Below are 12,675 nucleotides of genomic sequence, written 5' to 3'. Positions count from 1 at the left end.
GCCTGACGGCTTGAGCGCAGCTGGGAGAATTTAACACTTAGTCGTCCATGACAGGTGAGTCTCACTTGGCTTATCCGTACCACACATATTGCATGCATGGAGTTTTACACAAGCACTGTGTCACTGTCGATATTTTCTTTGAGTTTTTTTTTTAGCAGCTTTTAAATAATATTTATTTTCACTCATTTGACATCACATATATAAACAAAAACATATACAAAGCAGGCAAATATGATTTCCATAAGTTTAGTATTAGTAAGTCTTTTACTACACATAATATATTACATGACTGTACAAAATGTCTTTGAGCAAATATCAAGTAGGTACTTCTACAATAGCCAGTAAAGCTTGTTCTGCAAATAGCATTGCATCCGATGTATTGTCAGTTGCATTTATCAGAGCTATCTATATATAAAATTCTCTTCTTGGAGACGCTAGAAAACACCAAGCTGTAAGCGCGCTCCCTACCACCCCACCCCTACATGGTCTAGTGAGCTGTGGTTCACGCTAAATGTTTACAATCGTAGAGCCGGGTTTAGTGACGGCTATTAGGGGCAGATAATTTAGTTTGAAACTATTTTAAACTTAGGGGAGGTAACTAAGAGGAGGCTGCTTTCACGGGGGGGGGGTGTAGGGTAGAGTAGAGTAGGGGTTGGGGGAAGGGAGGGTGGGGGTAGTATCGTCCTTAACGACATACTGATAGTGTTTTAAAGCAAATATTTTCAGCTGTCGATTTCACAAATTGTGAATTACTGAAAAGTAGAAAATAAAACAACTAAATAGCGGCGTATGAAATGCCGCGGGTCGGCTCGTAGAAATAAATCCGAATAAACTATGTGGTTCTTAAAGTACCAGTAGTACCAGTACTGATTCTTTCTTAGTTTACTTGAACCTGTTACAGATAATTAAAAACTGTAATTCTTAATGTCCCTTCATGCTTGTCCGGCTGCTACTTTGATCAGAGTCCATTTTGACTAGTTTATGCAGAGCGGAGGAGATGTCAACCCATTGCAAGGCCCTTTGTATCAAATCATCAGAAGTTGGTTGTTTGTCTAAATTCCAGTGTGTGAATTTATCAAATGAGTGTGTAGCTATCAATTTTCTCTCTTCATCTTTTGTTGTTCTTTTGTGATGTTCTTTTAATACTAAACCTGTAAATCCAGATGGCAAGTTTACTTCTACCCCATTTAAGGGTCGTCCTCTGAATGTGGCAGCAGGTTCTTTGTTTCCATTTGATGATTCGTCACATATTGTTTTTTGGAAGAATCAGATACCCTTGCTTTTCCATCAAACTGTATTTCACATTTTTTTTTTTTTACTTTTTTTTAGCGCAATTTCCTTACAGGAATTGCGATTATTAACTCGTCATTTCTGGATGGATGTGTGTCCGCAGGTTTAAGTCGTATCTCCTCCTCAACGAAGCAATATCGAGGACTAGTTCCAAAAGCAAATATGTTAAGCAAGTTCCGAGGATGATTGTGGGCCAAAAAAAATCCCGGAATTCCTTCCTGGATTTCCCGGAAAAGCCAAACAATCTCGAAAAAAATGCAGTTTTTTGCCCATATCTCGGCAACCAGACCACTTAGCGACTTGAAACATTTTAGAATCAATTCCTGCCATAATTTAGAACAATATTGCCGAAGAAAGTTTTCAAAAATATTCTTTCGTTCGGTCACAAAAAATTAATTAAGGAAATTGCGCTTAAATTGTCACTAGACTTTTTATTAACTTGTTTTTATAATTTTCCCTCCACACAGTTTACTCCACTCGAGCAAGGACCTCACTGTGTGGATAGGTCGCATTTTTATTACATGAAAGTTACCTGAAATAGCATACAATGTACAATCAGTTTCACGTCTTGATTCTTGTCTCTTCTTGTCTTTACTTTCTTGCCTTTAGACTTCAGTTTCTTTTCTTGAATCTGCTTTTCCGTCTTGATTCTTGTTTCTTCCTGTTTTCAAAATGTCTTTACTTTCCTTCCTTTTGTCTTTTCTTGCCTTTCAGTATCTTCAATGATTTTGCTTCTTTATTTTCTCTTTTAATTTATCGTTTCTTTTATTGATTCCTATAGACTACTATAGAGCTTTGAGTATAGGTTCAATGGTGTCGAGACGGAACATCCTACCTAAGATTGCTCCTAGGTAGGCGTCGTCTAGCTGAAAAGAATTGATTATTAGCCACTCGTACATTGAAGCCACCATAGTACAAGTACTAGGTGACTCTTCTCGAGAGCAGTGTGCAATCGAGGGATGTGTGGGCGCAACACCGATCTTTTGCATTCGATGCCCCGATGACCAACTTCTCAGCCCCGGCAGCCAGCCCTAAAAGGGGCTAGCGGCTAGCCGACCAAATGACCAAGATTTATGTAGATCCATAACAGATACTACACTTTGTATTTCACATGGTATATAATAACAATTTCCTTTAAATTATCACTACATTAGTACACAGCAAAAGTTTTCAGGTTTATATACACCCGCGGTGTATCATACGCCGCTATTTAGTTGTTGTTTTTTCTACCTTTCAGTAATTCATAATTTGTTAATTCGACAGTACCAATGCTGCCACTGAAAATATTTACTTTACAATACTAAACACCCCCCCCCCCGTGAAAGCAGCCTCCTCTTAGTTACCTCCTCTAAGTTTAAAATCGTTTCAAACTAAATTATCTGCCCCTAACAGCCGTCACCAAACCCGGTTCTACGATTGTAAAATGTAAACATTTAGGGTGAACACAGCTCATCAAACCATGTGAAGGGGTGGGGGGGGGGGGGGTGGTAGCGACAGAGAGGAAGAGAGGGGATTGCAAGGCGCGTTTGCAGCTTGTTTTCTAACGGCTCCCAGAAGAGAATTATATATATAGATAGATAAAAATATTCGAGAAAGTTTAGGGGAGATCACTCCCGGTTTATTTAACATCTTTTGGGATGAGTGTAATAGGTTGCCTCGCTTGGTTTCTATAAATTTATAATCGGAAGCAAATTTTTATTCTGTTTCATTGCATAAATCTAACGTTTTCATCAACATAGGACATAGACAAAAAAAGTCTATGAAATCATACGAAGTTTTTAAAAAAGTCTTTGTAAAAATATGTCAAGCGATAAAATTATATTTACATTTGTAAAAATTAAAGCCCTTTGGGAACCATCGATTACACTTATTTTTATATTTTTCTATCGAATATAAGCCGTTGATAAGCAGTTTAGAATTATTTTATCATTTCAAATATTTTGAAAAACTGCCCTCGACCTCTCCTTGAAGTCAACCGGAATGGTCAGGGAGAGGAAAACAATGAAAGTCAGAACACTTGTTCTCCATGATAATAAACCGGGAGTGATCTCCCCTAAACTTTCTCGAATATTTTTATATAAAATAACAGGGGATGGGAACTCGGGCTATAGACATGATTTTTAATCCATTTTAAATACTTAAAGTTTTAAAAATAGAATAAAATCTCGTAGACAAATTAATTGCACACCAAGTGAACGCGAAATAAAAAAGCGCATAATAGTGCGCAATATTATTAGTACTTTTAAAATTTACATTAGTTTTTTGAGAAATCGGAAGTAGCGTAAATTGCTACTTCCGGTCAACGGAAATTACTCAAAATTTAACGGAAGGTAGAGAATTAGATCTTTTACTTACATGTGAAATTTCATTTATCTATCTGAAATAGTACTAAAGTTATAGGCTTTTGAAAAATTCAAAGTAGAAAAAGTACCACTTCCGGTTATCGGAAATCGCTCAAAAGTTGATACGGATCTACGATTTTGATAAAATACTTATATATGAAATTTCATCAACCTAGCAGTAACGGTACTCAAGTTATCGTGTTTACACACGGACACACAGACAGACACACACACACACACACACACAGACATACGGACAAGATTGCAAAATTATGTTTTTCCGTATCAGTGAGGTGTAAAACGTTGAGATTTGTAAAAATCTCGATTTTTTTTTTTGCACGATTACAATACTTTCTCTATACTACGTATATACGAGAAAGTAAAAATACACAATAGTGATCTATGGTGTATAGCTTAGTATTGTATTTATATTAAATAATATAACATCCCCTATCACCACAATTGACCGACTCTACTAATCCAAATTAAAAATAAAGTGTTTGTTAAATTATTATTATATTACTGGTAATTATTTCTTTGACTCTTTCTAGCCTTAATGAAACCGGAAGTAATTTTGTACTTATTACACAAATGTTATAAAATATTCAAATTTTAATTGAAGAATAAGCTTTCTGGCAACACTAATTTGGAACCATTTGGAACCAGCTTTTCCAGTCTATTGTAATGAAAAGTGAAAACTTTAGATAAGTTGTCTGAATGATTGCTATTACACAGAAAGTTGCCAAACTTAACGAGTTGTTTGAATGATTACTAAATCCCAATCAACTGCCGACTATAAGTTTGGTCTAATGAGCCGGATAGACCACCCGAATGAGCCCAACGGAACTCCCAAATGAGCCGGATAGATCTCCGAATAGGCCGGAAAACCTTCCGTATGCGCCCAACGGAACTCCCAAATGAGCTGGATAGACCTACCGAATGAGCCAAACTGACCTTTCAGAAGAGCCAAACAATGACGTCAAAGGTGTCAAAGAGGAAATAGCCTAGGAATTTACCCCGTATTTGGCTGTAAGGTTATAACGCAATCAGGTGGTGCAAAAAAAAATTGCTTGTGTGTTTAATTGTTCATCTTCTCGTTCTTAATGTGTAATGTTGGAGGGGATTTCCTCCAACTAAAGTATTATTTGTCAACATAGTATGCGCCGTATAGCACGTTGACTCAGATTTCGGGTTATTTTTTTTTTACTAGATCTGCGTCTATAGTCTTTGTCCATCCAGGAACCAAATTAAAAATAGGAATTGTTTGGCTTTGGAGTTTTCTTTCCTCGATGGATTGCCGTCCCCAACAAGGAGCCTCACCGTACCGGGGTTTCGAACTACGGATGTCGGAGTAAGCAATCACACGCTACCCTGCCCGACCACGCGGCTCTATTCTATCGATGACATTTAAAAAATAACAGAATCTACAGATCGTTTTTAGGGAAAAACGAACAAAAACAAAGTTTCATTTTTAGATGTAGCACCACAGCAACATATAACAAAGTAATTTTGTTTAAACACGACCCTACATCTTTCAGTAGTAGTCACATAACCACATAAAATACAACGCCATGTTTTTGGTTGAAAATTGCCATATTTCTCTAAAGTGGCGGATTAGTGTATTGATTTTCTCGAGTCCTAGTAGGAATATACAATTATCCAACATACTGGTAATTCCACCGAAATGTAAATATATAAATGTCAAATATAAATGTCGAAATCAGAATAATATCAGACTTCACACCGTGATCCATACTTCTATGTAATTCAGGGGTTAGAAAAGTATCAATATTTCTAACAGGTTACATTTCAGTTTAGAAACTTGATATTTTTTTTTACATGGGTTGTACGTTTGTGTGTGCATTGTCTTAGTAACACCGTCTGATGGCTAATTAATTAAAAGAGCCGCAGTGTTCGTCAGAAGAGCCGCATAGGCTGTAGAGCCGCACTTTGTCGACCACGGCCCTTTGCAAACACGGTGAGCTGGGTGATTGACAACTTGGCAATAAAGAATTGGGCGGTATTTTAAATGGGCGATACAACAGAAAATTCCTAGTGAACTGAAAAATGGTTAAGACTAGGTGAAAATTCTGATAAAGTTTTGATTTTGTATCAGTATAGAAAACTGACGTAGTTTACAGACGTTGGTTGAGTTTATCTTCTGCGGATGAAATTGCCAAACGATCGCACGGTAAGTCTGGTCTGTTTTTCACACTGGAGTTGCCTAACAAGGTGACTCGATGGAAACACCACAAGCTTATGGTCTAAAAATAGCTGCAAGCACCTGCTTGGGTAAACAAATCAGGCTTCGACCAGATCACGTGACTGGCCGCGACCTCGTGTCGGGGGCGGGGTAAAAAAATAATTGGCGGGAAATTTATCTTATCAATAAGCTGATTTGTAGTTTAAGTTATCGAGAAGGGGATAATTGGCTGGGTTAGGTCATGTATCAGTTGGGTGTGGGAGGGAGGGAGGGGGGTAGGCGGCTGAAAAAAAGTGGGCGTTGTTAATTAAAGTAGAGTGACGGAGTAACGATCTTCTGTAATCTCACCGTTTGGGATTCCGGTGGGAGGGGGAAAATGGTATGGAGGGGAAAAAGGGTGGGGGGGGGGGGGGGGTCAGGATTGACAGGAGTTTGTTGGTACAGAGCTATGTTCGCTTTACTAAACACGAGACATACGGGGATGTTTCACCGCTTACTTCCCTTCTGCTCACGCTGAAGGTGAGGGACAGATTTGAATATTGCATGAAAAAAATTCGTTACAACAAACAGACGCGGGTTATCGTCTGCTCATCTCCAGACGTGCCATGCCGTGTTTATGGCAGGACCGGTGAGTTGGTTAAAGGGTAAAGGTCAACGGCGGTCAAGGTCCGTTGATGACGTCACACATTAGTTACGAGTTGAAGATCTTTTCCGTGATTAAAAAAACTGGCATTTACTGCAGAAGTTTCGACACGAAAGATTTGAAATGAGGTAAAGATCTTTTTTAACTAAAAGATCGACTGATTGAAATGCAAAGATTTGATATAAGGTTAATATCTGTTATATGGCAGAGATCTGCTATAAGGTAAATATTCTTATATAAAATAAAGATCTTCTATAAGGCAAAGACCTGCTATCCAGCAAAGATTTGTTTCAGTTTTGAGCAATGGAAATTCTGTCAAGTTACATTCATACTAGAATCTATATCCAATCTTTTCACTTTACTATTATTTATTTTATTTCAACCTCTTCATCCGATTTATACCATTAGCGTCCACCCTACTAATCATACTCCCCCCCCCCCCCCCACTAACGAGCCTCCTCCCCTCACTAACCCTACTCCTCCCCCACTAACACTACTCCTACCACCACTAACACTACTTCTCCCCACACTAACGAGACTCCTCCTCCCCCCCCACTAACCCTACTCCTCCCACATTAACCATACTCCTCCCCCACTAACGAGGCTCCTCCCCCACTAACCCTACTCCTCCCACACTAACTAGGCTCCTCCTCCCCCCAACTAACGAGGCTCCTCCCCCCCCACTAACCCTACTCCTCCCCCACTAACGAGGCTTCTCCCCCACTAACCCTACTCCTCCCACACTAACGAGGCTCCTCCCCCCCCCAACTAACGAGGCTCCTCCTCCCCCCCACTAACGAGGCTCCTCCCCTCAGTTGTCCTACTCCTCCCCCCACTAACCCTACTCCTCCCCCCACTAACGAGGCTCCTCCCCCCACTAACGAGGCTCCTCCCCCCACTAACCCTACTCCTCCCACATTAACGAGGCTCCCCCCCACTAACGAGGCTCCTCCCCCCCCCACTAACGAGGCTCCTCCCCCCACTAACCCTACTCCTCCCACATTAACGAGCCCCCCCCCCACTAACGAGGCTCCTCCTCCCCCCCCCCCCACTAACGAGGCTCCTCTCCTCAGTAGTCCTACTCCTCCCCCCACTAACCCTACTCCTCCCCAGACTAACGAGGCTCCTCCCCCCACTAACGAGGCTCCTCCTCCCCCCCCCCCCCCACTAACGAGGCTCCTCTCCTCACTAACCTTACTCCTCCCTCCCCCTCTAACCCTACTCCCCGCCCCACCTTTTTCCCATGCTTACCATTGTACACAATAAACGCCCCAATGCTGTTATGTAATCCCCATAAGCTTGCCTATTTCCCGATTAGTTTGGTTGTGTTTTCACTACCCATCTCTGCCCCCCCCCCCACCCACCCCACTCCGCCCTGTCTCTGCCGCAATGTGTTAACCTGTTTATTTCTACCACTGCCGCTGTTGTCGCGTCACGCCTAACAAACATCTAGCTGTGTTTGGTGAGCGATGTCAAATTTGGCCCTGATCAACATTTCTGTCCCGTTCACACGGGGTATAACATTGGTAGTGGCGGGATGGCGAGGGGAGATGTTTCATTTTTTGTCTGATACAAAAGTGTTTTCTTTTCTTACAGATGTCACATTTCTGGGACAAATTTATTTTTGTGGGAATGATATGCTGCTTCCCGATATATATATATATATCGTGCGGCGTCAATTCGGCCAATGACGAAACGGCCCCGTCAAAACGACCCCGACAAAACGACCCCGTCAAAACGACCCCGTCAAATCGGCCCCGTCAAAAGGGCCAGCGACATATGGACCCCGTCATATAGGCTCCCGACAAATAGGCTCCCGTCATTTAGGCTACCGACAAATAGGCTCCCGTTATATAGGCTCCCGACAAAAGGGCTCCAGTCAATAAGGCTCCTGACAAATAGGCTCCCGTCATTTTGGCTCCCGACATATAGTCTCCCGTCATTTAGTTTTTTCCACAAAACGGCCCCCGTCATTACGACTCCCGACAAATAGGCTCCCGCCATTTAGTTTCTCCACAAAACGGCCCCCGTCATTACGACTCCCGACAAATAGGCTAGCGTCATTTTGGCTCCCGACAAAAAGGCTCCTGTCAATTTGGCTCCAGACAAAAGGACCACTGACACAGTGGCGTAGCTACCGTAAAGCTAGCGTAAGCAAGGCATGGGGGCCCAAGGCACATAGGGGCCCTTTTCCCTCATAAAAAATTAAAACTTTTACAATGAAATTTTAATATTTGTTACATATAAATAATTTTAAAAAAGAAAAAGGTTAAAAGTTCCAAAAAGCCCCCCCCCCCACCGTTTCGGCAGTGGGATTCAGTGTGTGTGGTGTGTGTGTGTGTGGGTCAAACAGAGCCCAATCGTTATAATAACACTACAGGCGATATCACTTTGTCGTGTAAGACATTGAGAGAATCAGCCTATAAATAAACTTTTTAGCAGTAGTAGGCAAACATAATAATATAGTATAAATACAAAATCAGGACATATAAAATACAAAATGTTGCCTTCAGAATATTTATATATTAAAAAATATCCATCGTAAGTAGAAGTTGATCTCTTCGTTTAACTCCTCTGTAGCCTAACGCAGAGGCGTAGCGAAGGCGAGGCGGGGGGTGCGGACCGCAACGGGGGACACCATTTAGGGGGGGGGGGGGGACACCAAAGGCAAAAAATTGTAAAATTTCTAGAATGAAATGCCATTTTCCAGATCCATTAGTTAAAGTTAAATAGTCTTCTAAGTACAAATCGAAAGTTATATCAAGAGGGGGGGGGGGGGCGTGTGACACCACGACGTAAACGTAAACTATAAAGAAAACAATGCTACATCCAACTGTATTATAAACAGACTGTAGATAAACATCGTTACTATTAAGTCAGCAGTGATTAAAGCTTAAACACGTACGTGTACCAGTATGTGGCATATATATAAATTTTAGGCCTATGTAGGCCGACACACACACACACACACACACACACACACACACACACATATATATATATATATATATATATATATATATATATATATATATATATATATATATATATATATATATATATATATATATATGCCTGTACTGTAGTAGACCTAGGCTAGATAGACAGTTAGGGACAAGTAGGATAGTCGTACTAAGAACTTTAGTTGTTTGTAGGTAGTTGTGTATAGTTCTGATTGTTGTACTTCGGTGGCGGGTTAACTTTAAGTGTTGTAATTTGTGGAAATAAATAGATTACTGAAGTTGGCGTTTGTGTATTTTTATTTTTATTTTTCTTCTTGTTTACGATTCCCTGACTAGTTCGAAAGGATTAGAGAAGGGAGTCGTAACAATATATATATATATATATATATATATATATATATATATATATATATATATATATATATATATATATATATATATATATATATATACTTTGTTTCCTGGGAGGGGGGTGACAATACGAAGTGCCGCACCGGGTGAGACCCGACCTAGCGACGCCACTGGCCTAACGGCTGACGAAGGGGCCCACTGATAATTTTTGCATAGGGGCCCAAAAATCCTAGCTACGCCACTGCACTGACAATACCGTTTCTGTAGAGACTAAGTCTCCCGGCAGAGCGGTCTCTTTGAATATGACATCTGCCAGTGGGACCCCTTCATCAATATTCTTTAGAGTTAGCTTATCCAACACTCTTATGTAATACAACGTATGCATCTCTTGTTCGGCAGGCCTTATTTTTATATTAGTTTATCTATTATAAAATATAGTATGTTTTAATTTAAGGGTCATCTATCTATGACATCCATAATTGAGTCGGTTATAGGCTGTTCCAACTCATTGTGTGGGGAGAAGGGTCCACGCTGTACCTTCCTAACTGCAATATGCTTGTACAGGGGCGTAGCGAGGGGGGGGGGGGAGGCGGGGGTGCGGACCGCACCGGGTGACACCATTTAGGGGGGTGACACCAAGGCAAAAAATAGCAAAATATATAGAGAAAAAGTTGAGGGGGTGGGGGTGCAAATCGAAAGTTTGGGGGGGGGGGTGCAAATCGAAAACTTAAAAGTGTGTCCCCGGGAAGGGTCGCAACGCCTCTGGGGGGGGGGGGGTGACACCATTAAGTGCCGCACCGGGTGACACCCGACCTCGCTACGCCACTGTGCTTGTAGGTTATCAAAACAAAATGCTGTTATCATGTTAACATCATGTATATCATACATTTACACTTCTGTGCTCGCTTTTAAGCAACAGATCTTTTCTGTTGTAAATTAAATATTATCAAAACTTTAGAATTGGTGGAATTAAGCTGTTAAGGGCTCGATTTGTTTGTGAATTAATGTTGGTTCATGAAAAAATAATTTCATTCGGGCATTAAAAAGAGGTTATGGTGGTATTGGAGGTAGGACACAATGGTTACTTTTATGCCAATAGTGGTCATATCATTCATTTTGTCAAAAGCCAATATGTCGGGAGCCCAATTGCCGGGAGCCAATATGTCGGGAGCCCATTTGTCGGTAGCCAAAATGTCGTGAGCCCATTTCCCGGGAGCCCATTTGTCTTGAGCCCTTATGTCGGGAGCCAATATGTCGGGAGCCGCTTTGTCGGGAGCCAATATGTCCTGAGCCTATTTGTCAGGGGTTAATATGTCGGGAGTCCATTTGTCGGGAGCCTAAATATCGGGAGCCCATTTGTCGGGAGCCTATATGTCGCAAGTTAATATGACGGGAGCCCATTTGACGGGAGCCAATAAGTCGGGGCCCTTTTGACGGGGCTATTTTGACGGGGTCGGCTTGTCGGGAGTCGATTTGACGGGGTCGTATTAACGGGGCCGTTTTGACGGGGCCGATTTGTCCCGGGCCGTTTTGACAGGGCACCATATATATATATGTATATATATATATATATATATATATATATATATATATATATATATATATATATATATATATATATATATATATATATATATATATATATCTGTGTGTCTGTGTGTGTGTGTGTGTCTGTGCGTAAGTGTATGGCAATACGGCACATAACAGTGGAGTTCAGCTGTAAGAGGTACCTTTACAACCATAGTGCAGATGTTGTAGTACAGTGCTATTACACATCTTGCTGTAACCATTTAACTGACCTGAGGTGACCGACCTGACATAAAGTTGTAAACGATGTCTTACCTGACTTAAAGGTGTAAATGGTGACTTACCTGACTTAAAGGTGTAAATGGTGATTGACCTGACAAAAGCGTGTCAACGATGTCTTACCTGACATAAAGTTGTAGATGATGGGGTTCGTACAGCTGTTGGTGTAGACGAGTACTTGGGTGAGCAGTGTGATGACTGGCGCCAGCTCATTGATTTCATTCACACTGACCAGATGTCTGGGTACAGAGGCAGACAATCAGAGTAGGGGCAGACAATTAGGACGGGAGTAGATAATCAAAACAGGGGCAGACAATCAGAACAGAAGTAGATAAAAATAAACCGGGAGTGATCTCCCCTAAACTTTCTCGAATATTCTTATATAAAATAACAGGGGATGGGAACTCGGGCTATAGACATGATTTTTAATCCATTTTAAATACTTAAAGTTTTAAAAATAGAATAAAATCTCGTAGACAAATTAATTGCACACCAAGTGAACGCCAAATAAAAAAGCGCATAATAGTGCGCAATATTATTAGTACTTCTAAAATTTACATTAGTTTTTTGAGAAATCGAAAGTAGCGTAAATTACTACTTCCAGTAAACGGAAATTACTCAAAATTTAACAGAAGGTAGAGATTTAGATCTTTTACTTACATGTGAAATTTCATGTATCTATCTGAAACAGCACTAAAGTTATAGGCTTTTGAAAAATTCTAAGTAGGAAAAGTACCACTTCCGGTTATCGAAAATCGCTCAAAAGTTGATACTGATCTACGATTTTGATAAAATACTTATATATGAAATTTCATCAACCTAGCTGTAACGGTACTCAAGTTATCGTGTTTACACACGGACACACAGACACACAGACACACACACACACACACAGACATACGGACAAGATTGCAAAATTATGTTTTTCCGTATCAGTGAGGTGTAAAACGTCGAGATTTGTAAAAATCTCGATTTTTTTTTTTTGCACGATTACAATACTTTCTCTATACTACGTAGGCATATATACGAGAAAGTAAAAAGACTTTGAAAATTGTTTACAGTAAACTCTATAAATTG

General features: G+C 40.6%; 1 protein-coding gene across 1 annotated transcript in view; it reads right to left on the bottom strand.

Moving 5' to 3' along the window:
- Positions 1-11,721: 11,721 nt before the first annotated feature.
- Positions 11,722-12,675, bottom strand: part of LOC131956265 (orexin receptor type 2) — a gene marked incomplete at its 3' end in the record, with an annotated part of 51,333 nt that continues 50,379 nt past the window's right edge. Inside the window, exon 5 of the mRNA XM_059320703.1 lies at positions 11,722-11,837. Coding sequence (XP_059176686.1) covers positions 11,722-11,837 — 116 coding nt within the window. The remainder of the gene's footprint in view (positions 11,838-12,675) is intronic.

The sequence above is a fragment of the Physella acuta genome, unplaced genomic scaffold (genome assembly GCF_028476545.2).
Source record: "Physella acuta isolate Inbredline_101_S28 unplaced genomic scaffold, ASM2847654v3 ptg001143l, whole genome shotgun sequence".
NCBI classification, from domain to species: domain Eukaryota; kingdom Metazoa; phylum Mollusca; class Gastropoda; family Physidae; genus Physella; species Physella acuta.
The sequence above is the reverse complement of the archived record's forward strand: the minus strand, read 5'-3'. Positions and strand labels throughout refer to the sequence as shown.